Genomic DNA, 25,805 nt, shown 5'->3' with positions numbered 1-25,805 from the left:
GAGTATTTGAAGGTGCTTAAAATGATTTCTAACAAAATGCAGCTAAATTAAATACTTGTTAAACAGGAAACAAGAAAAAAATTCCTGCAAAGATATGATGTGGCTGCCACTGGGAAAGTGTCAGGTACTTGCTTCTTGTAGAAAATAGAACATTACATAACCAATTAAAAATCCACGTAATTTTCCTTAGGAAAAAAATTAGCAGTAAATCATTCAGGGGTTGATGGATTTCTTTTTTTCATAAGGATGGCAAAGATTTGTGCAGAGACATCAGCAAAGAGCAGCTTTCTGAGCTGTTCCCTGCCAATTGCTGACAAAGGCAGTCCTAATGAATCATTCTGAATTGTGATCATGTGCTACCAGCCCACAGTGAGCTGCCAAAGAGGAAGTGCAGCTTGTTTTCTTTCATTTTCTTGATTCCTATGCTGTAGGAAGATGAAAAGAGAAGGAGAAGGAGGAGGAGGCAGCAGCGGCAGCCAAACTTAAATAATTCTGACGATTCCCGATATCAAATGGAGGCCCCTGAGTGGGACCCACTGAAAAATGACACCCTTCCGCCGACCCTGACGCCAGCTGTCCCTCCGTATGTGAAGCTGGGCCTGACCATTGTATATACTATTTTTTATTCACTGTTGTTTGTGTTCATCTACGTCCAGCTCTGGCTGGTCCTTCACTACAGGCACAAGAGGTTCAGTTACCAAACTGTCTTTCTGTTTCTGTGCCTGTTTTGGGCCTCTCTTAGGACAGTGCTCTTTTCATTTTACTTCAAAGACTTTGTCACGGCAAATTCTCTCAGCCCCTTCATCTTCTGGCTTCTCTATTGCTTCCCAGTCTGCCTCCAGTTTTTCACCCTGACCCTGATGAATCTTTACTTCACACAGGTAAGCAATAGATATTTAGTTGATTAAATCTAGCTGAATGGTAAAGCCTTATTATGTAAGCATCATGAGAATAATGTAATTTACAAATGTACTTTGGCAATGCAAAAAGCAAATTTCAGTTGTTTACTTAGGTATTTTCACTTCTGGTTTATATGCAAGTGATAAGTGTTACAGTGAAACTGGAGGCTGAAGTGATTGCTGTGAGAATATCAATTAACATGTCTATTGTCTATAGAAATAATTCAAAGATTGGAGTGAAAATGTATAGGAGAGCTTTGAATTTGGGCACCCAAAATGTCATTCTATTATTATGCCTTATTATTGTTATTAGACTTTAAAAACCTCCTGGCTTACCAGTCTTGATCTCTGTGTACAGTCAGAATTGTAATGTCTAATTTTGCCAGCAACAAAGTCCCAGTCCCAGTTTTTTTGTAAGTTGGCTAATGTTTCTGAGTGAGATTTTTATTATGTGTATAACAATTGAAACTGTTGATGGAGTCCTACTGTGGGCCCAAATTCCTTTAACGATCTGTATTACAAACAGCTTTGACTCTGTTCAATAAGTGCTAAGTGCTGTGGAGAGATACACCCTTTCTTTCAAGGACTCTGATGTAAAGATGATTTAGCTGTATAGTGGAGTAAAGGAAATAGTATCTCCATTTCAGGAAGAGGTCTGTAGAGTGTATCTGTGCTGTGGACATCTAAGAAGCCTGATGAGTTAAGCTGCCCACAGGGCTCCAGGTTTCTGCAGCTAGAAGTGCTTGGAAATATTTATGATGAACATGGCTATCTTGCACTTGGCTGGCTGAAGGATGGGATATTGGCATGCTCGGACAAAGAAAGACTGCTGGGTTTGCCTAAGATCTCACAGGAAACTTGCAGGAGGGTAGAGACTGGATTCTATGTCCTCAATCCTATTGTAGCACTTGGAGCAGGATGCCAAGCCCGCACTCATGTGGCTCTGACCAAAGTCCACTTTCCCAGTGCAGGAGCAGTTGTCAGGAGAGCTTCAGCCCTGGAGCACACTGGGCAGTGCTCAGGATGTTGCTGTGTGTACCCCGTGCTTTGGGTATTGCTGTGTGCCCCACTTGGAACCAGCTCGGGTTCCTGGGGGTGCCTGGGGTTGGTGCTTCTGTAGTCCCCATGGTGTTCAACAGTGCTCTGTAGTGATGACGGGCCTTATCAATTCTGAACATGCAAGAACTTGCATGCAAGAACTTGCATGCAAGAACTGCTATCCCAGAGCTGGAAAAGCAGTAATGGTAAGCATGGCAGTTATAAGAATATCAATTGAGTTGTAGAGGGTATTAAATACTTAGAACCATGTACCCAGTTTTGTGCTTAGGTTTGCTTTCATGGATTCAGTGTCTGAAACACCTGCTAACTCACCCTGCTCCACTCCCTGGTTCTTGAGATACATTAAGGGATTACAGGAACCTTTCATCTGCATACTACTCAAATCCAGCTCAGGCATGTGGTGACCTATGCTTTATCCCATAGCTATTGTGAGAGTCATTTGATAACTGTGCAGCTTCCCAGGGCCCAGTGTCCATCAGCACACAGTCCATCCCATCACCGTGCTGACACTAAGTCACAGCCTTAGGTCAGACTCTTCCCTCAGACATGCATGTAGGGCTGCTGTGGAAGTCTGGAGGCAGAGTGCAGCATTCTGGCTCTTGGCCAAGAGAAGCCTGGGCTGGAGCGAGCACAGGGGGGCACAGCAGTCTGTGCAGTAGTGTCAGCACTTAGGAGGTTTAGTGCTGCAGGTAACATTCCTTTTGTCTAAGGAAGATCTGAAAAGACAGCATAAAGAATGCACACATACGTCCTTTTCACTTATTTTTAGCATTGTTGTCTGATAGCGTTCAGGAAGCACAAGTCAGTGGTTGGAAACAGAAAAAATGCTAAGGCTGTTGGTCCTGCCTTTGAGACAATTTCTGCTTTATCATCCTGAGTCCTCATGATCTTCCTCTGAGCCCCTCTGAAAAAGAGTGGAACCTGTTTTGAAGAGCTGCTGTGAGGCTTTCGAAGCAATATTTGCAGGGGACTTTCAGAGTCTGTGATGTGCGTTGTAATCTTTAAATATCTTGGGCCACTGTAGACAGACATAAGATTAGTATATTGTTGGTTGCTCTTGAGCTAGTTGCTGTAAGTGAAATTTAATCTCAGATATCTCCCCCACTGAAACAAAGGTTTAAGAAATACAAGCACAGCCATTTTATGAATACATCATATAATAAGTGCATATATTTTTAATTCATGGTTATTAATTCTTTACTTCTAACCATTAAAAGGTGGTTTGGCTTGAAATTCAGCATCTTGTATTTAATGTACATCTAGCTTTCCACAATAGGCAAGCAAGAACTAGTGTGAAAGGGGTGGAGAGAGAAAGTTTTGTTTTCAGTAATGGCTTAAAACTTCACAGACCTGTTTAGAAACAACTTTTGTCCTTTTATTCTCTGAATGACAGGCAAGAAGGGTCTGCATGTGTGTCTCATTGCATGAAACCCCTGCTATTTCACTGGTGCTTAGCTTGAGGGAAGGAAGTGATCTGTGTATAGTATGGATATAGAGCACTGGAAGAGATCTCTTGGGTCTCCAGAATTTGTAGGTTTTTTTTATCTGCTGTACAGCACCCACCATTCCTAAATGTGGAACTGCTAGGAAAACTTTTAAATAGATGTGAGGGAAAAAAAAGTGATCCAAAAAATATTGCAAATCCTCCTGGCCAAACAAAAACTCATTTGGCAAGTGCCCGAGGGCATTTTTCAAATAACAAGAACCTTTGAACTTGACAGAAAGTTAGCCACAACTATTCTCTTTTTTAATAGGTATCCCAAAGCCATAGGGAATTCCAGCTGTGTTTTATGTAGCAAGACAAATAAGCCCTGATGACATCAGCACAACAGAGTTTTGTTCCCAGACTTGAGCATCAGCAGCTGCAGAGAAGACCCTCTAGTGTTTTGGGGCAGGTTGCTAAAGCAGGGAAACTATCAGCAAAAGGGATGTTAGAATCAAAACAGTTTTGACTCAAAATGGGATATGTAGGTTAAGACCCAAGTTCAGGGTTCTTTGGTACAATTGTAATGCCCTAATTAGGGCAAGCAGAAATGGTGCTGCAGAGAAGGCTTATAGAATATTAGTTCCTGTCAGAGATCCCATACTGGAGAAAATTAATATGATTTTTAATGGAATAAATAAGTGTATTAGGACTTTTTAATCCTGTGTCTGTATTCATCCTCTTCTAAAGAAAAAGAATTGTGTGATCTACCGTCTCAGGAGGATAGGCTCTCTGCCTACTTGGAAATCATTCAAATAAATCTCAAATAAAGATGAGATCCAGTGGCACTTTTGTAAAACAGTAGCACAACATCTGTACCAAGACAGAGCAGCACCCTGATCCTGATCTACCAGATAGGGAGCCAAAGTGCAATTCCACCTCCAGAGACCAAAAATCCCATAGAGATATTTGTCTTACACAAGCAGCTTCCATTTTCTGCTTACTAACATAATATTTTCCACTTCAAAGGGAAAGAAGTAGAGAATCCCATGGTGAGGGATCCCAGGATAATAAAGAAAGTGAGGATTTTAGGATTTGGATACTCTTATATTTATGCCCTGCTTTCTCAAATATTCCCTGTCCCTGACAAGGGACTCACTGAGATGAGTCCTCAGGGTTTACAGTAAGTGCTGTGGGTAAAAGAGTAAAGAGGCTCTGGGAAAAAAAAAGAAGTTGCCTTTTTCGGTGCTTGTGAGGGGTGGGCAAAGAAGGACTTGCTTCACTTTGTCCTTTTTCCCCAGGCTTTGAATTTCCCTGGAGAACAGAAAACAAATGAAGCGGGAGAGAGGCTAGGATGGAGGGTTACAGGCTCGAAGAACAAGGTCAGGGCCAAAGATCATGAGCTATAAATTTCACTGAAAATCCCAGGCCTCCCTTGTGGCCAGGCACAGAAAAGAGTTGGGTGGGCTCTAGGTTTTGTCATCAGGTTGGGATCTTCTCCAGGATTTAGGGAAAGTAGTGCTGAGCTAAAGAGGTGCAAGACAGCATGGGTGGAGAAGGTTGGTAGGCAGATTTTACCTCTCCTTCCTCCTCCCTTTTCTTTGGCATCTGGATTGAGAAGCTTACCCTGCCTCCCAGGCAGTACTGATACAATCAGGGACTTTCAAATTAAGAGAAATGGTACACAGTAAGACAGTTCAGAGGGGAGCTGGCAGTGCCTGGCAGGGTGGGGTAAAAAACAGCACAAGGCTTTCAGAAAGTTTTCATGTATTTCAGTGGAACCAGAGTAAATGTTAGCTCTGGGAGGAGAATTAAGAAAATTTCTCATTCTCTAATTACTGAGGATAGCATTTCAAAAATTCTCACCAGTGAGAGAATAGAGAGGGCTTTTAATTTTGGAGAATTTTTTTTAGCAGAAATCAATAAATCAAATATTATAAAGCTTATTATTAATTTTAAACAAGCTTTAGATGTATATAGAATTACACAGGAGTCTAACTGCATATGGTAAAGCATCAGCAAATATGTTTGCTATAAAATGTTGCCCTTAGTATTATATCTATAGAAGACAAATTCCAATAGCAGATTGGCTGGCTGTCAGCATCTGACAGGATGGATGAAATCATTTGACTTAGAAAATAACTTGATAGGAAAGCTACTCTTGAAAGTTTGTGGTGGCTGTTAGCCCCCACAATCATCCCTGTCCTTTTAGGACTATTTTTACCAATTCATGGAAGACTGAGTATGTAGTGAGTCATGTTGCCCATGTTGTAGGCCTTACATACTATAGAATTTAGAGAGTAGAGGGAAATCTTGCCTGTTTTTGGAAATCTCATCCAAAAAAAAAGAATGAACATGGAAGAAAGAGAGAAAGGGGAAGGTGGGACTGAGACTGAAAGATACACAGTGGAAGAAAGGTAAATGTGCGGATAATGAGGTTGTGGCATATTTTCAGGTTTCAAAGAGAAATTTGCATGTAGTGTGACAGAGGAAGAGAGGGACTGTGGTGAAAGGAACGGGGAAGGAAAAGTGCATGGTATGTTTCTTATAGGGTTTTTGAAGTGAGAAGTGGTAAACAAAGCTGAATGTTATTCCTGTGCAGAGGGCCAGCTTGAGACATATGCAAGCATTTACCACATGTCTGAGGCTTTTTAGTAAGCTGAGCTGTAGCTCCTGTAAAAGTGAATTGATCAGCTAGCACTAGAGGTACAGCAGAGGTTTGTGCCAGTCATCACATCACTTCAGCTAAATCAGAGTATGGACATGAAAATTGCTCCAGGGAGATTTTATTTTTCTTTTGCTTTGGGGATATCTATCTTGGCTTTGACAGCTGTTTCACTGATACTGATAGAGCCAAAGTGTCTCCTGATTAGCTGGAACTCCCATCAGCTACAACAGCCTGGCCCTGTCTGCCTGCTCTGCTGCCCAGCAGTTCTCCAGAGCTCTCTGGAGCCAAGCTGCTGATGGGTCCCATGCCGTCCCCACTCCTGGGGCCTCGTAAAATGTCTCTAAGGTCAGCTGTTTACATCAGTTCCTGCAATGGGAATTTTCTCTGGCTGTATGAAGAGATTTTTGGAGTCCTTTTGAACTGCTGCAGTTTTATATGCCAGACATATACCTCAGGGGAGTGGAGGAGGTGTGAGAGTCTCATTTGAGGTTTCCAACCTTTTGGCAGAAACAGAGAGTCAAAACAGGATATTTCTCCTTCAAAGAACAAGAAGGGGAAATACTTTTAAGACTGAAAAGTAACCCCTTAAACATAAGAAAATTAGCAAGGACTTTCACTGTGTTTTTCGTGTTCATCTTGGGCCTCTCTGAAGGATCCTTTTAAAAGAGCCTGCTCTCTGCTGTTTAGTCTATTCTTAGGAATAGTCTGGTTTGCTCTGGTTTGCTGGAAGACTTACTTAGATGACTCAGATATTCACTAGAGGCTTTCTCAACACTGCTGCAAGGAGGGGCCATTGAGCAACCAGGCTCTTGAGCTGAATGCTAAAAGCAAAAAGCTGCACCCACGCATGTAAGGTATATTGAGATCAGCTTCTGACATCCTTACTCCCACTGAACAACCCTTTATTCTGTGACAATCCCACTGCTTCCAGCAGGGCTACTCATGAACTAAGGCCCCATCAGTGTTCAAGCAAAGGTGGCAGAATCTGGCTGCCCGTGCTCCTGCCTAGCAGTGGATTGGTGAGAATTCTACGTGCCTTAAAGTGTGACTTTCATTCCAGATAACTTTTTTTTCTTTTTTTTGTACAGTATTTATTTTATTTCTTAGTGGTCCTTTTGCTCTGAAAATTTCAGAATATGGATTACCCTGGACAGATTCACCAAATGCAGAATCACAGTAACAGGTGTTTTGGTGATCTTGAATCTTGAGATCCTGTTGGATCTATAGCAGGAGCATCGCATTTGGTTTTACCCAGATTATCCATGGAGATTTTGCTGAGCGGTGGTCTTGGGTTGGTTTATGTGACAGGACTTTGTGACTTAAGAGGGATGAGTAGATCTTTTTCAGGGAACCACTGGAGATGGTATTTAGGAACTTCATATTTGCTAGGTTATATGAAACCAGAACAACTCGTTGTCCACTGGAAATTGCTTGTCTTGTGAAGTTCTTTGCAGAGGCTCTGAACTATTCTGTTCAGTGCAACTCCTGAAAGGTGTCAAAGTTAATGGTACAATCTGTGCAAGTGCTACTCACAATAGGTGAGGATTGTGGAATGGCCCTAGAGACAAGGATTACTTGTTTAGTTTCACTGAGGTCAGGAATCTGCTTCCTCCCTCCATTCCAGAATAAGAAGAGTAGGCAATAAATCTTGTACAAAAAGTGTCTGGGAAGTATTTTGAACCGCATCTCTTCTCTGAAAGTGACAGCTACTCTCAATGCACAGAAGAAGTGCAGAACATTTGCAAGCCCCTTGTACCTTTCCTTTCAGAAGCAAATAAATAAAACAGCCTAAAACTTCTTCCTGAACTTCTGTGAAATTTCATGATCCAGAAATTTGGAAAATGAATCACAAAATTCTTCAATAAGGGATACTATCAGAGATGTTATCTATCTGAAAACAGTATCAATGGTTGCAGAATATTTTTAGAGATTTTTTCCCCCAAGTTTTCAATTTTATTCTCAGTTTGCTGAAAAACTCAGTGTTCTCTGCTGCTTCAGCTACTGCTAAGCAGGCTGATGCATCACAAAAATAATTTCCATGTCAAGGCAGCTGTTTATGGTGAATAGGAGTTAAATGACAAGTTGTTCCAGGAGCTCTGGAACAAGTTGAGCCTGATTTTCTCCAAATCTATGTCTCATGATTGACTCTCAGTTGTTCCCATAACTGGAGAATTTCTTACAATATTTTACTGTGCAGACTCTCTCCTACTGGGTGATGTGTAGAATCATCATGCAAGTAGAGGACATATATTAGGTACATTTATAGAGTTCCTTTTTTCCTTTGAGTCATTGATTTTTAGAAAAGCGATAAAGGATCATGTCTTTGACACTTCAAGATACTTTGATACTTCATTTTCTCATCAGTTTTCTGAAGTATTTTAAGATTAGTAAAGGCCAGATAAAGAGATTGGCAGGCAGACACGTCTGCAGTCACATTGTGATCATTTAAGTTCCATTTCCTTGGGAAAGCATAATAATCATAGCAAGTATTATGCAAACATTACTAAAGGGCATGCAAAACCAAGGTAAATGGATAAGATAGCATAATTTGAGGAGAGAATAATTGGGAAACAACCCAGAAAAAGTCATACATCATGCAGTCTTTCTAACACTAGTAACCAGTGTGCTTTGTTTTAAATTAACATTTGTAAACTAAGTTTGTTTGGAAACCATGTTAGCTCATAAAAAAGCAGTGATACTTTCAAGTAATTTTTTAATAAATAAGACCCAAAATATTGTAATGTATTTTTTGTGTAATTTCTGATGGTGGTTAAACAGCTATGACTGGTGGCACCTAGCTACATTACAGAAAACTTGTCAGTATTTTATCTTTTCTGGTACAACAAGCTGATTGCTGGGCCTGAGCTATCTCTCTGTGAGAGCACATACTGTTGTACAGTGAAGAGACAGTCAGCAGAAGCCAAATAATGCCTCAGAGTAAAATAATGAGTTTGGTACTCAATGGCATAATTTTGGCAACGTAATATGAATGTAAAAGTATATATCTAATTTCAGGCCAGGGTACTATGATGGGTTTTTCATGGGAATATTGGGCCTAGCGTGAGCTGGTCTATGTGAGAGACATGTACTGTCAGGTCATGTAAGAGCCTATAATAATTTCCCTCTATGATATGCTGGCATTGATAATTTTGTTAATACTGGTATGAAGGACATTATTCCTAAGCCAGAGTAAGTGGAAATAATAGTGTAGACAATTTGTATACAAGTGAGTCTAATCACCTTCTGAGTGGTTCTAGTACTTTGCTTATAGTTTGCCTGCCATGGGTGTGCAATCCATGCAAATCTGTTATGTAATGAAACCTGTCATGACATATCTTGTGGCCTGTGAGACAAAATTGCTGTGACTCAGTGTCTTCCTTTGGTGACATGTATGCTATGTTTGGTGCAATATTTTTTTTGTTTTGCAGGTGATTTTCAAAGCTAAGTCAAAATATTCCCCAGAGCTACTGAAATACAGGTAAGAAATATGCAAACATTCAATGTGGTAAAAAAGAGCAGCTGTGCTGTTTGAGAAACATCTTTTGTAACTTGTGGCATCCATATTTCAGCTATTCATATTTGTATATCAATGTTTTATGATGATGGTTCTGAAGCCACCTTCTTCCTACTGCCTTTAGGAGACTTTGTCCTTTCCCAACACAAGGATTGTTTTTAGACAGTTACATATTTCAAAGGCAAATATTTCAAATGCCAGCGGAAAACACCCACTCTGGAGATTTGTTTACTGGTTCTAAACATTTGTATTACTAGGTAGATTCAGATCCAGTGCTGAAGAAGGAGAGTGATGTTTTGGGTTTTTTTGAATAGAATGAATGGGAGCGGGTCCATTTCAATCTGTGAGGTCAGCGGTAATAGAAGTCTTAAAAGTTTTGGGAAGATGATGGGCAAGTTGTGAAAGGAAAGAGCTAGGGAGAATGGATTCAACTTTGTGATGTGTTTGGGAGCTTATAGATAACCTCCTCTGACTCCACAGAGTTGAGGTTTTGGTAGATTTGCATTTAGGTGGAGAGATTCATTTGACATCTCGTTGTGGAGGAGAAGCTGTCAGGAAGTACTTGAAAGAACCCCAAGGGGCAGTAATGTCCAGAAAGCTCAGGAAGAGCTCAATCAATTAATGTTTGTTGTGGCAACACTTAAAAGCCTCAATTGGGCAATGCTGTTTAGAAGGAGAGAGAGAGAGAGAGAGGTTGTCTCCATTCTAAAGAAAGAAAATTACAATATGAATTCGGGATAGGAAAACAGAATGATGTTAAACTGCAATCTGACTTGTTACTGCTGACTGTTAGGAGAACATAGTACTGTATCAACAGGCCAAATATTATCACTGTCCTTGCTCTAGAAATTTGTTATCTGGCTGGGTTTCCATGCAGCTTGTGGGGCAATCATCTGTACCAAGTACTTTGGGAACCATGTTTGGTATAAGGGCAGTACAGTGAGAGGAGGCTTGAGGAGGGCATAGGAAATGCAGGATGTGATGGATGACTCAGGAATGTGGACTCCAGGCTGAAAAGTAAATGTGAGCAGCTTTGAACCCCCCTTTTGCACTGTGGTTCCTGGGGGCAGAAAATCCAGGAGAATGGACTGGCAGACAAGCAGAGCACAGCCCAGGCAGGTCCCCCCAGAGCAGATGTGCCTGCCCCTGGTGGGGCACACAGGCAAGAGGAACAAAGAGGATCGCTTTGCACAGAGCCTGGGCTGCAGGTCAGGGTGGTGGAGAACTGTCTGTGGACAGGCTCCTGCATGGCTTTAGAGGTGAGAGCTAGAAACTTTGAACCCCTTCTGTTATTGATGCTTGTGGCAAGGCTTTATTCCTGAATGCTGCTTGAAAATGTCTTTCTTTAAGCACAAGGAGCTCGTGATATTTAGTCAATGACTATGAAGTGACTACATTAGCAACCTGCATGTAGCTCTTGGAGCATTTGTGTTCCTAAATACAAATGTACTGTGGCTAGAATTACTCATGCACAGACCAGCCTCCTCACGACAGCTCCATTTCCTCCCTGACTCTTCCCTACTGGATTTCTAATACAAATCACTCCTGGATCTCCCATCTGTTTCTTTCTTGTTGAGCTCTGTTGGTAAGGGTTTTCAGTTGTATTCTGTTTTAACATCTAGATCTCAGCATGGGTGTGGTTAATCTGTCTAAAAGAGCTATATTGATAAAACTGACCTCGTTTCCTATCCTACACAGGGCAATTGAAGTGATGTAATATGTGCACAACTACATATGAATTAATTGTAACAAGCTAGTGAAATAACACAGACTCACATAGTGGCTTGTGTTAGAAAGGATCTTTAAAGATCATCTAGTCCAACCCGTGTCCCATGGGCAGGTATATCTTTCATTAGATCAGGTTGCTAAAATCCTGAGGGAGAGATGTATGATGGAAAGATGCAAGGCCTACAGACAGGTCTGGAGTCTGCACTTACCGAATCTGATTTTTCTTCATTACTGAATGTCCACTTTTTGATTTTTTTGTCCCATTTTCTCTAGTAAGTGTAAGACCTTATTGCCTGGTATTGGCATTTTTGCAACAGATGATGGCAACATAAATGGGGTAACTGAGAGATAGGACTGTTGTGTAATGATACAGGTCTCAGAAATCAAAATAATTTCAGATACAAAAAAAAAATTCCTATCGGGGATCTAGAATCTTAAGCAAACTTTTTTCAGAACATCCCTCACAAAATTAGTAAAAGCGCTCAAGGTGAAGTCTATGCCAGCCCAATTTAATATTTAAACAGTTCTTCAGCCTGTCTCCCTGGACTTGGGGATTTCTTATTGTTACCAGGTTTGGATGAGGCGTGCTGTGCCATGTGTCCATGTCTTGTTACACAGAAGCCTCAGACACTGCATACAAAATACAGTAGTTTCAAACAGAACTTCTTGTTGAACAAGACAAATCTCACTGCATTTATCTGAGGTTTTATTTTTGGCTCAAAGAAAAACTTATGGGTATATTCAGCCTGACACAGAAAGAACAGAACAGCCTGGCATCTGTCTTCCCCAGCCAAACCAGATTACACACAGCTCTTTAAAGAGTAGTCCCAAAGTGGGGATTAGGCACAATAAGCCTTTGAACTTTCACTTGCGCTTTCACTGGTGCAATCTGGAAGCACCTCTCCTGTCCTGCTTTTCTGTTTTCTATAAAACTCCATATGCTTCTTCATGCCTTGTAGGTGCTCTTGTAGTTGAACTGTAAAGATACTTTCTGCCTTTAATCTGGCGAGACCTTAAAACTTCCCCTAGTGAGACCGCCTGCATCTCTATCAGTGCTTTTCCATAAATTCAGCAGCAATGCTTCTATGACATTGCAAATCAGACAGCTGTTTCCTCGGCCACATCACAATAATAAGGGGGCTGGAAGATCATGATGTGAAGAGCTGCAAAACTCACTGGCCAGAACAATTCAACCTGGCACATATGGGAGTGTATGGGCCCGAGAGTACGACAATAGTGACTTTTTTTTTTTCTGCTAAAGTCTGCAAAGGAGGAGCCTGGTGGCCTGGCAGCCTCTCAGCCTTGCTGGTTGCAAGCCAGTTTGCTGCTGCATGCCAGCATGCAGGCTGTACTGCAGCAGAAGTTCCTTCGGGTTAAGGTGAGCAGAAGGAGGGCATATACTCACCATCCCACAAGCAAGGCAGATGTAAGAGTGTGCCTTTCCTCACAGGCCCTCACAGGGGGACTTCTGGAGGGGAAAGAAAGGAAGGCATGAGACCACTAAAGACTTCTAAGGTAGTAATAAAAGCTGTAAATGTACCACCATTACAGAGGAAACTGTATGAGAGAGGAGCTTCAGGAGTGCAATACATCTAGCATTAGACTATGAAGTTTAAAGAAACTACCTCCAGCTGCTTATCCTAAAAACAGAGCCCTGCCCTGGAAAGTTAAGAATGAGCACAATCTTCCTGCTGAGAGGGAATTTCCATGCCTGGCAATGAAAAAAACAGCATCCTTGCTCACTGCCAGATATAGCTGGAAAGAAAGGCATTGATTCACAAGCTTTTAGTCTCTCAGTTCTCCCTGTAATACAGTTAAAATATCTCAGAGGTATATCTCCTCCTTTCCTGCCATCTGAAAAGAAGCCAGCTGTGCTTCAGCCTTGTAGCTGCATTGATGCTAACCCAAAAGAATATGAATGTGTGAAAGGAAAAGATCCCTCCTGGGTAAAGTATTGTTAAACAATCAGAACCATATTCCTCAGGGACAGTCTGTATGTTTGTTGTCAGCTAAATTCAAAGTTCCCAACAGGCATGGAAAGCTGTGGCCAAAACCTCTTGTTCAGTGACTGCAGATTATGAATCTTGTCAGTAATTGCCTTGGTGAGCAGTGATAATGAACTAAGCAAATACTTGAAATGGAAGCATGCTTTTTTGTTCCTTTTTTAATTTTTTTAATGGAAATCCCCAAAGGTTTGTATAGACATAAGGAGGAATTAGAAGCAGTAATAAAAAAAAATACATACCATATAATACCTTAATTACATTGATACCTTGATACTGTAGGTATCAGAGCTGGGTAGGTTGGAAAAGAACCAGATGGATAAAAACAGTCCAACTCCTAGGCTTCTTTCTGTCACATGTTGGTTCCAGGTCTGCTCCTGTGGTTGTGTAAATACACCTTTTTCCTGGCCTAGAAGGCAAGATGCCAACCCAGAATTAATATGCATAGTTAAATTTCTTTCAAGGAGTTGGCCATGACCAAATTATTTAGCAAAAGAGACAGAGATGGAAGCTAGGGAAGCAGTAACTTGGAGATTTTTCCTTCTTTTAGACACTTCCCTAATTTCATATCTGGTAACAAACATTAACAGTCAGTGATGCTTTATATGGCAGTGGTGGTACAGTAAAACCAGGGTCAAAACCAGTCCATTCCAGGCAGCTCAGCCTTTGGAGAGGTTTCTTCTGGGGGTGAGTAGGCAGAGGGTTTGTGCTGTGTATGAAGTGGACAGTCTAAGAAGGTACATGTATTTTTTAAAGTAGTTTTCAAGAACTGTGCTGTTGTATTTCTGCTGCAGTCTTCCATGTTTTGCTCCTTGACATTAGTTTCTTTACTTACAGCTTGTTGTGTAACTGTAAAAACAGGTTTGAAATGAGCTAGGTTAATCTCTCCAGCAATCTGGAGCACTTTGATTTTGGCTCAGGCAGCTGGTCACTCTGTCAGCTGTGGCAGCCCAGCACAGGCAGATTTCATTTCTCGGAGTGCAACTTCCATCTCATGATTGACACTTGCTGAACAATGTTGCTAAAACTGTTTTCTTCTCACTCTCCCAGGTTGCCCCTCTACCTGGCTTCTCTTTTCATAAGTCTCCTCTTCCTCTTGGTGAATTTAACATGTGCAGTATTGGTGAGGACACAGAATTCAGAGAGAAAAATCATTGTCTCTGTCCGGGTGGCAATTAATGACACATTGTTTGTGCTGTGTGCTGTTTCACTCTCCATCTGCCTGTATAAGATCTCCAAGATGTCTTTAGCCAACATTTACTTGGAGTCCAAGGTAAGGTACATTTTCAGTTCTTTTCAAGTACCTTCTGAGATACAAGGGCAGTGCAAAACAAAGCCACAAAGACTGAGAGCTGGAGGCCTTAAACTTCACAGCCTGCACTTGGCTGGCCATCGTGTTCAGTACATGAATTAAATACTAAATGGTAGCAAGGGAGCTTTTGGTTAAAAGCAGTGATCATACAGATATGTATTTTTGAGGCAGATTTTGCAAAACTTTTTGGCTGGAGTTTCTCACAGCTCTTTTTCAAGTGGACACTGCTTTCTCTGGGTCCTTTGTCTGATGACCACTTCATTTCAGTACTGCATCATGGAAGTGGCCTATACTTGAAAATTCTTCAGCTTGTCAAATTGTTGGCTAAGTTAACTGTTTAAGGTAAAGGTAGCAGCATGCTGAAGATAAGCCAGACAGAGAAATATGAATCTCCCTTTATACATTTGCATATTCTTATATATATTCCTATAGATAATGAGAGTGCATTTTAAAGACTTAATACATTATAACTTAGCTGGGGAAAAGGGTTAAAAAATGTGTCCTATTACTCTACAGGATGTTCTTTAAAGAAATATTGTTAGGTATATATCTTTGGATACATTCAGTGATCAAGGAGCTGGGTGGCATCACATAAGAATGCAGTGTTTATTATAAAATCAGTGAATATGTTTTGTATCTATAAATAATGAAACAGGGCTTTCAAAAGCCGTTGTGTTTGCAGAAGACAGTTAAATCTCAAATTTTCAGTTTAACCAATAACGCATTGCTGCTACCACAACAAATCCTTTAAAAATCTAAGTTTCAGCTGCTGTTTAGAAAACCTTATCATAGAATTACTCTCTACATTTACTTAATCAGATGAAATTAGTACATTTCCTGTTTAATAAAATCTGACCATGCTGCACAACAACTAAAAGTTCAGAGCTAAATAGAAGATTTAAAAAATACAGCTCAGTTTTGTTTCTTTCAAGCCTGTCATTTGCTGACCAAAGGGCACTGGCAATGGATTATTTTTATTAGTAAGAAAAGTTTTTCTTGTGCTGCAAATCACAGGAGCATAAATCTCTGTAACAAAGCAATGTTAACCTAAAGGAGGGTTTAGTTCTGTTTTTGTTTGGTTTTAGTTTTGTTCTGTTTTCTCCTCCTGCAGGAAACCCAATCTTCTTTACTCCAAACTATTTCACAAAACCCAAAGAATCTCTAGCATTACTGCAGACAGGAAAGGACAGAACACTCAGCTGATGAAAGTTTGAATGTGGAAATGAGAGTTAAAGAGTGCTTTACCCCTCCTTTCTCCTGATCTGAAATGGGACTTCCTCTGAGGACTTCCAGTAGGAAGTGCACATACTTTAGGGATACAGATGACTGAAACTGGCAGTGAATAAAACAACCTGTTTTTTGTCTGCTACTGTTATGCCAAAAAACTATCTGGAGGAGAAAAATCCATTCTCTGCAGTGATATGACAGAAATAGTGTGGGAGATAATGCATGCTCTGTGGTGCATGTAGGTGGGCACCAGTACTGGCAGCCTTTTGTTTGCATCTCCCATTTGCTGGCATGTATCTTCCAACCACATATGAAAACACATTCATCTCCACGACCTGGCATGGAGAACCGTCGTGGTGCTGTGTACCAAGAAGGGGCACAGCCCTGCCCTTAAGTGCTGATTTGTGCCAGTTCTGTGCTGGCCAAATGCATCATGTGGTGGGACACACTATCAGCTTGGGGTTCCCCTTCTTTTCTGCAGGGGCCTGTGACTGAAAACGATTTATCTGGATTTGCTTTCACTGCTGCCTTCTCCCTTCACCAACCCACTAAGTGTATTTGACTGGAAGCAAAAACAGGACACTTTTATCTGCCTTTTTGTATTTGCTGGGAGGGAAGTTTGTTACATCTCTACACATTTAACTATTAACTGTTGAAGAATGACAGCTATGTAGGGAAATCTATAAAGGGAAATGCCAACTCCGTTCTGCTCTTTGCTTCTGCTATCTGCAATCTGTAAATGCCACTGAGCTGGGGTTTGGTATGTGCCTGTCAGCAGCTTCTCTCTGCTCTCTTTCCCTTGGTTTCCATGACAGCACCACTGACTTGTTAGTATCAAAGGAGAACAGAGAAGTGCCTAGCAAACATTTCCTCTTTAAAGCATTTCCTGCTTGCTGGTATTGCCACAGCTTTCACTACTGCCTGCTATGGATCTGGCTTCAATTCCTGAGTGGCTGCAGTCTCTTGGCTCACTCCTGAGATGGCTGCAGGTTAAGGCCTGCTGAATGGTGGTGTTTCCAGGCTGTTATAAGCTGGAATTCAGAGACATTCACTGCACTGGGTATTTTCAGAGCCTGGCTGCTCACAGAACAATTGTTATTTTGCTGGGAAGGCAGACAACCTTATTTCTCTCAAGCTCTTTTAAAATACTCCCTCTGCTCCTCCTCACTGGGGAGGGTAGACTGAGGACCTGGGTCAATAAAGCTGCAGGATCAATAGCCAACAGCATGGGTGAGCAGCACTGCAGCCTTGGTAGTCTCCTGAAGTCCAGAAATTCAGGATTTGGTGACTTGGGAAGGCTTGGTGACTTCCCCGATACTTCTTTAGCCATTCTGCTGTCTGCTTTGCCAGCCACAGTGCTTTGAACCTCTGCCCCTCAGCTGCAAACCTGGAAGCAGAGTGTGTGAGCAGAGGGAATAAGATGCAGACTTTCCAGTCTCCTGCACTGGTTTAAAAGGTCCTGTGGCAGGGAGGAGCTACTCCTCTCCTGGCCTGTCTCTCTCACATAGATGAAAGGAACCCATCCTCCTGGTGTGGGTCTCTGCCAGGAGAGGGAGAGGGCAGGGCTAGAGAAGTAAATGATTGCAAGGCAACCTACCTCTGAATGCACACAGCACTTTAACCCATCTTTTCTCCTTTGATTGTGCAAAGCACTATTCCAGAGCCAACTGCAAAGAATTTACTTTGAGTTTCTCTCAAAGCCAGTCCCAATTTTGTACATCTTTCTGCCTCTCTGATCAGAGGGATCACACAGATCCCTGCAGCCATGGCTCCTGGATTCTTTCCTTCCATCCTGCCTCCCCACTACAAATCCTTTGCTGGTGTCTCAGCCCCTGACAGCGACCCTGCCCACCTGACATAGTAGTCAGGCGCTTACTCCTCTCACTGGGTCAGGCTCTTTCCCCTGCTTTATCCAGTTTTCTCTCTAGGGCTTAGGAACCTTTGCAATTTCACACTTGCAGTCTCATACCTACCCTTATGCCCAAGCTACCACTCAGACTGCCCTGCCATGGTCACTGTTCCTGTAGGCTGTGCTTCCACTTTGTCTCTTCTGTGTTGACATTAGCTAAGGCAGGATGTTCTGTTCCTGTCTGTGCTGGGTTTAACTGCTGACTGTTATGACCTGCTCTGTACTTGTGAAATTGGTGCAAAGCAAGCAGTTGTAAAAAGATGCAAGGTTGCATCATGCTAGCCAGCATCTGATACAGGATGCTCTGTAGCTAATGCAGAGCTGAAGGCTGAATTCTGTCACTCCACCTCATACAATGTGTGGGTCTTACGTGTTTTCACTGCTCTGAAAATAGCACTTGTTCAATAAAATATAGAAATTAGTCACAGCCCATCTTGGTAAGGGCTGTAAGTGCTACCATTGCCTGGAAACCACTGTGCTGATAAAATACAGGAATATACATAGAATAGGACATAGTGGCCAAAGAAGGAAAGGAAAAAATTCAATCGCATGAGACAGAGTAGCATAACAACTCTCAAAGTCCATGCAGAGCAAAGGTATCCTCAACTTCCTTTATTAATAATAACCTGTATTTAAATCTCTTCCAGGGCTCATCTGTCTGTCAGGTGACAAGTATAGGAGTGACTGTTATACTACTTTATACCTCACGAGCCTGTTACAACTTGTTCATCTTATCGTTTTCCCAAACCAAGAAAGTCAACTCTTTTGATTACGATTGGTACAACGTGTCAGATCAGGCAAGTATGAAAATATTGGCTAATGAAAAAACCTCATTCTCTATCTGATGATTGACTTCCTAAATGCTATCACAAGAGGAATAAATATATTCAAACCCTGTTTGTTTTTTTTTCTTTTATTCAATGCACTAAGATTGTTTTGCTCCAGGAATACAAATTTCTGATAATTTTGGCATAAGGATAAAACTCCAGTTCTGTGGTAAAAGAAAAAAGCAACCACAAGACAAATAATTTTTAAAAATCAATCTTTTGTTTACCTTGATTTTCTTGTCAAAAGAAAGAGCAGGATTTATTAAAACAGACAGGTATTTTGTCCATTATAAAGAATGTATTGTACTTAGAGAAGCAGAAAAACAGTACTTTATTCCACTGAAATTCTCAGTTCTAAGACATCATAACATCTCCCACTGCCATCCAGGGCTGTAGGGTTATTTACTTTAATTCTGGCATTAGCATGATAATTTCTGTAATTTGAGGATAAGGCTACTACTTTTCCCAACCTTTAATTACAACTGACAATTTACATTGAAAACTAACAGTAATAAAAGAACTAAAGGAAATAGCAGGAGATTCTTCGTTGAATTTTAATAAATTTCAGCATCTAGATCCTTTCTCTGTTTTGAAGAATATATTTAGGTTCCAGTATTTTTTCAGCTCTTTCAAGGCTAGGCAAAATAGGTCTGTGTCTGGGTTATGAGTATCTTTTGTTTGACCCCAAAATCCCATGTCTCCCCTGCAATCAGCAATCACCTGCAGATCCAAAACACTGTTCCCAGCCATGCAAGGACCTTGTATTGCCAGGGTGGCCAAGCAAACCTGCAGCCATTAACAAATTGCTGTTGAGCAGTAGGTAAAACTTTAATTAAGAAGTAGGTAAATAGTTAGATAGATTACCCTGAGGACCTTGTTATGAGTTAGGGTCTGTCAAGGGACCTCTAGTCAACCAAGCTGCAGTGCAGAGAAGAGGACTGCAGGTGCTGCCAGTGGAATTAGAGCACACAGGTTTAGGCAGAAGGGCATTAGGCTCTGACTTGTCTCCTGAATCTAGCATTTTCCCTCTTGTTAAGCCCAGAGGAGTTGCTGCTGTTCCTGCTGACCCTTTGCAGGGGACAATTCTTGCTCTGACTACTACAGTTTGGAGTAACAGGGGCTGGTATGGCCAGACTACTTGGTCCTGTTTGCCCTCTGGAGGCAGAGGTTGTTTGCTGGGAGCTCACTGGAATGCTTTTTAGCCCTTGAGTTACTGCTACATTTTTTGAATATCTATTCTGGCTTGTGGCATTAGGGGTTGTATGGATTTTGGGGTAAGTTATTTGAACTATATGCAAAGGGCCTGGAACTGAGGAGTGGGTACTCAATTTGGTGCCACAATCAAAAGACACTTCTAAAATTACAGCCCCATAAATACACTGCAGTATTGCCTTAGGTCACCAGTCAGAAACACCCTTTTGTCTTCTGTGCAAAATGCATGCAAGGACAGGATTTGCTCTCTGTAGCTATGGGCAATGGTGGAGATCTAGAAGGAAGATCACAGCTACTGCTGCATGTGACAGCTGGGTTATTCAGCCTTAGAATGTGCACCAATTTGAACAGACCCAAGCCTTTAATTTTTAAAAGCAATGTCCTTGACTATTGATTGTTCCTTTACAACTATTACCAGCAGGAATAGGACTGGAAAACTAGTTTCTCATTACCTGAATTTGATCACTTCATTAAGTGATTGCTTGCCAGGCTTTTAAGCTGGGAAGACTCCTGCATTAAACTGTTATTTCTGAAGGTAAGATAGCAGAATGAGGAAAGGGAAATCATGTACCCAAAATAGCGTATTGATTTTTATAGTATACCTTTAATCATTAGCCAAGTTAATCTGACTCTACTGAATGGAATTTCTGAAATTGCCTCCTGCACCTTTAAATGAGCTGCCATCTTTATTTTTAAACACTTCACTCTTTTACTTTTCAACAGGCAGATCTGAAATGTCAGCTGGGAGATGCAGGTTACATAGTGTTTGGAGTGATCCTTTTCATCTGGGAGCTCTTGCCTACTTCCTTGGTTGTGTATTTCTTCCGTGTCCGAAACCCTACAAAAGATCTAGTAAGTGGAATTTGTTAGTGTATTTACTACTGTAATGTCCAGGCAGATCTGAAGGGCTCAGATGCTGAGGGATCTTTTGCTTCTTTACATTCTGATGTCTCTTTTTCAATGTGTCCTCAGCAGAATAAAAGCAACCAAAACTTTCTACTCTTTATGCTGACTCCTCTTGAAAGAAACTCATCAAGTTCATCCAGAAGGAAGGCCAGGTGTTCGTCAGGCAGTTTATCTTAAAAATCAGTAACTTTCTTAAGGGTAGGAACAACTTCCCTTTGAGATAATACAGCAGTTTACTGGAATTGGTGGGAAAGGAGTTTGTTATCCAAACTTGGCATCTTTCATCACATAGCAGTGAAAATGGTTGTGTGCTAACTGTTCAACAGGGTTATGAAATAATAGACTGAATTTTTTCAGCCCTGTACCCACTGGATTTTTTCCAAGTCAAAGACCAGTGGCCATAATAAGCACTTCCTGATTTGTTGGCTATTTCAGAAGATCAGAGACTAAGGTATGAGTTGTAAGGATAATTCCCAATAAGTGTCCTTTATATCTAGGTAGTTAATAGATGGACAAGCATTTTTATAGCTGTAGGCAAATGTCTCCAGGTTAGCTGGTTGACAGGCACACAGGAAATACCAGCCCTCACTATGATTACTGAGGTAAAGTCTCTGTTTCTGTAGGCCAAGTGAAACCAAAGCTAATATTACTCAAAAGGGATGCGAATGGTAAATACACAAGTAAGAGAAGAATATAATAGAATAACTTTCTAGACAAGGTGATGGTTTTTGTCCTCAAATGTACTTTTCAGAGACAATGATAAAGCCAAAACAGACAAGGAAATAATACCAGACATTGCAGTAAGAATCCCCATGGATCCCAGAGTCCATGACCAAAAGTATCTCAGTCTCACTCCTGCTTAGGAGTTAACCAGGACAACTGCAAAGAGAAGAAATGTTTTTAAGTACAGGTCAGAGGTCCTACTTTTCTAAAAAGTGACCACAGAGAGATCTCATTTCATTTGAAGTGGGCTAGACCTCGTCGCCAAGTTTGGGTAGTGTGGGGGAGATTCACGGACAATGAAAATAAGGGAAGTGGTTTAATCACTGTGTTCAAAAAGCTGATCTCATGAAGGCTTGGAGTCCTAATCAAACAAGAGCTCAAATGGAGTCAAACAGGCAGTATTCATCCACAAGAGCATTGCAGTAACACTTATAACATGTTTTTGCATTGTGATTTGCAGAAATCCTTAAATCTCCACAAATACACAGTTCAGAAGAGGCAATCAGTGATACCACTTCTTTTATGGACACCTCTTTTAGGATAAACATTATCTGTCACATGGATTAGGTCATATATCGATTTTTTTTCCTCACATAGGACAAATATTTCGAGGAAGACCAGAAATAAGTAGAACTGAACAAAAAATAAAGGGACTGGAGAAGGAGAAAACTGAAAGTCGGTATGCCACAAGAGGGAGACCAAGGGCCACAGGATTTTAGGCTAATGCATTCAGTAGGCTGCTACTTGGCCAGAAAGTATGGGGTTAGAATTAAAGCAAACCCTCCTTTAGTTAAAAAAGTCATAACATCAAGTCTGATTAGGTAAAAATCAAAAATATTCTTTATTTTTAATTAACAATCCTAAGAAACAGTTCTTTGGTTTCATGGTTCATTTGGGACTTCAGAAACAAAAGAAGCATCCTGCATTCAGCATTGCTCAAATATGAAACTCCTTTCCACAAGTGATTATAGCCTGGAATGAGCTCTCTGTTGGCTCTGGTGCTGACACAGGGTTACAGCAGCATGTGGCCCTTTGCCTTGCCATACCTTTAACCAGACACATGTTGGAAATGGGGGCATGACAGAGATGCATTAATCTTCATTTTTGTCAAAGTTATTTAATGCATAAAGGGGGAGATCAAACTGCTCTCCTTCTTAAGGCCAGAGAGAAGATGTCATCCTGGCTTATCCACAGGCACAGAGAACCCCTCTTCCCTGGGGATGGGAGCAATGGATCAGTGGTTGAGGTTCAGCAGATTCTTAGATGTCTCTCTATGCTGTTTCTGGAATCAAGCTGACTTCTTGCATCTTGTATTTTTTTTGTTTTGACTCACGAGGAAATAAAGTGGAAATGGTTTGTAAATGAAGGAGTTATACATATGCTTCTCTGCCTGTTTTGTCAAAAGACCTGACCTCAGGATTTGACCCTCACAGCACTATAGAGAGATGCTGAAATTGCTTGGTAAGGGCCTAAGAGATTTTTCAGATGTGGGTTCACTAAGCAGGATGCCAAGCTCGAACATGATCAGTTCCTGCAGCAAGGGAGGTAAGGTACCAGGAGGGAGTGTTAGCAATGTGGGAGGTAAAAAATCAAATCTCTTTAGACATTTCATGTTTCCTTCATCCCCTCCACTGCTTCCAACTGCTCACTTGAAGTCAGCTGGCTAAAAGCATGAATGTCCTGGATGGACAGGAATTCAAGAGAAGTGTTGAATGTAGACTGGAGGGTGGTTTCAGGAAAAGGCCAGGTGTTAGGTAAGAAATAAGGATAAATAAAAGCTGTTGGGATCAGTATCAGTATGCTGGTAGAGATAAACAGTAAATGCAAAATTATTTTTCTTGTCTTCAGCAAATGCAAAACTGTGTTTTATTTTGGAAACCGTAAGGTAAGCTAGCAGCAACTTCTTCTGGAAGTCAGGCACCAAGCAATTGATAAACAGCTATTTGATATCCATTGCAAATTCTGACTGAGGTTTCCCTTCCCTCAGGCCAACGCAGGAATGGTCCCAAGCCACGGCTTCAGTCCCAGATCTTACTTCTTTGACAACCCCCGCAGATACGACAGTGATGATGATCTAGCCTGGAATATTGCACCACAGGGGGCACAGGGCAGGTGAGGCACAAGAGTGAGCAGCTTGCTTCCCAAACCAGAAACTGGAGGAGGAGGAGCTCTGACACACTGCAGAAGACAGATGTGAATTGTCTAGGTGCAATTGCTGCATAAATCTCAGCAGGGTGAGAGGAAGCAAGAGGGGAAGCTGAAGTGGAAAGGCAGCACTGAGTGACTGTGGGCATCCACGGGCCCTGTAGACTCTATAAATAAGCACAAGAGTGAAAATCATTACATAATTTAAGAATTGTACCAATGCACCACTTGTTGAAAAACTTGGGTCAGAACTTCATTTCATCCTCTATTTCTTCCAAGAGTGGCCGCAGAAGTGCCATTTACTCATTCAAGTGTGAGAGCAAGACTGCCTAGAAAAACAGCTGTCTCCCTGCTCAGGTGGAACAGGGAGAAGCTGAACAGCACAGGCACCAGCTTGTGATGGTTGTAGCAAGAAGCCTCTCAGCTTAGGTTGCCCTGTAACATGGCTAATTATCTTGAGGGTGACCTGAAATGAAGGGAGCATCTGTTTTCCCACATGTTGAAAGCTTAGAAAAATCCACCAAACTGCTAAAATCCCACACAACTCAGAACTGGCACAAAAATTCTGGCTTCCCTGCACAGCTGTGTGTTTTAGGTAAGGATTCCTGTCCAGGAAGGAGCATGAAAATGGTAGCACCCAATTCAGAGAAGGAAAGGCACCGATAGGACCCTGTCCTGCCCTGAAAGGAGTCTCAGTCATGTTATCCATTTGCTGTTCCTCTAGTTACACTCTGGTATGAATAGATAAATGTAACCACTCAAAATGCTGGTTGAGTTGTCAGTTGTAGTTAACATAACCCAGATCTAGTTCTTGTCACTCATTCAGTGTAGTCACTGTCTGTGAGCCCAGACCATGGCTCAGTAAAGTTGCACACTCACTATTTATAGTTAGAGCAGTTATCCCATTCCTGCATTAATTAGTTTTTCACATAGTAACTAAGCCCACAGAGGATGCTGCAGGTGGTTTGAGTCAGCCTGGTATCCCATCCTAGAGCCAGAGGCACCCTCTCTTCCATACTGAGCCATCAGGGAACCAGCCACACTGGTAACATGCACAGATCCCAGTGGAAACCAAACCAGCCACATGAATTGTGCCATGATGCTCATGGGAGAAGGGACAGCAGGGCAGAGCTGCAAACCACATCCTGTTCTCTGGGACACAGACACGGGAGGTTTAGATCTCTGACAGGCCCTTGCAGTGGCAGGACTGGGCAGGGATGAGCAGCACCAATTCTGGGATTTTCCAATACCTTCGGGAACAGCAAATCAGAAAGGGGATGGTCCTTAGTGAACCAAGAGAACCAGGAAATAGATAATAAACAGTTGGGCCAAAATAATTGACATCAGCAAAATAAATAGCTGCCTGTACCCCTGGTTGAGGGTTTATTTTATCTTTTGCACTTCATGAGAACTACCTCTACATGATTGCTTTTCCCCCATGTTCCCTAACCTACAGGTGTCTACAGAACCAATCTGCCAGTCACTAATTCTTCTATTTTCTTACTAAGTTTCTCTCCAGACTACTATGATTGGAGCCATCAGAACAACAGCTTCATGGCTTACATAGGATCCCTCCAACAAGATCCAGCACTGGACACAGACCGGCCAAGCCCTATTTAACTTCAATCAACTACAGCATTCTAGGACATTCCAACATTAAAACCAATGTTCTGAAAAAACAAAGCTTAGCAACTTTTCTTTACCTTTTGGTTTTTAGAAATTTTCTTATGCACACATAAATGAAGAACCTTGCCATGAGCTTTTCATAGTTCAAGGAGAAATATAAGCTAATGATTTAAACTTTGAAGACTGTTCCAGTTAATACCTTGTTCTAAGCCAAGGTATTTTGGCTTTGAATAGAGTTGTTAGAAGGTATAATTTAATCATTTTTATGCTCATTTAAAAAGAGCAAATGTCATGAAGTGAAATGGCATAATTATTTTCTAAGTATTTTTATTTTTACACTGTGTATAAAGTTAGAAATACATGATTATTATCAATATATTGTAAACACATGAATAGATTTTTCAAATGCATGACAGGTGCAATTTTTACATGCACCTAAAAGCTTGTAAGAAAAAAATATCAGCCCAATTAAATATTGTCTTTTCAAGTTATTGCTATGTTCTCAGAGCACAATTTACTCTTTTGATATCACTGCTTTACTCAGTGTAGTGTGATGGAGGCTAGAAGTTACCTGTACCTTGTATTCTTCTAAGAAAGTAAGAAAACTATCTTCTCAGCAGCTTT

At 41.3% G+C, this 25,805-nt stretch overlaps 1 protein-coding gene across 1 annotated transcript; it reads left to right on the top strand.

Annotated features, from left to right (window-relative positions):
* The first annotated feature begins 454 nt into the window (after positions 1-454).
* On the top strand, positions 455-25,229 carry GPR137B (G protein-coupled receptor 137B). Its single transcript, XM_062489005.1, has 7 exons — positions 455-881; positions 9,478-9,527; positions 14,345-14,567; positions 18,390-18,539; positions 20,505-20,633; positions 23,398-23,522; positions 25,064-25,229. The coding sequence occupies exons 1-7, from the start codon at positions 513-515 to the stop codon at positions 25,173-25,175; spliced, it is 1,158 nt and encodes a 385-aa protein (XP_062344989.1). The 5' UTR covers positions 455-512; the 3' UTR covers positions 25,176-25,229.
* The last annotated feature ends 576 nt before the right edge of the window (positions 25,230-25,805 follow it).

Source organism: Cinclus cinclus, chromosome 3 (genome assembly GCF_963662255.1).
Source record: "Cinclus cinclus chromosome 3, bCinCin1.1, whole genome shotgun sequence".
In the NCBI taxonomy this organism is placed as follows: domain Eukaryota; kingdom Metazoa; phylum Chordata; class Aves; order Passeriformes; family Cinclidae; genus Cinclus; species Cinclus cinclus.
This window is presented reverse-complemented; position numbering and strand designations above follow the sequence as displayed.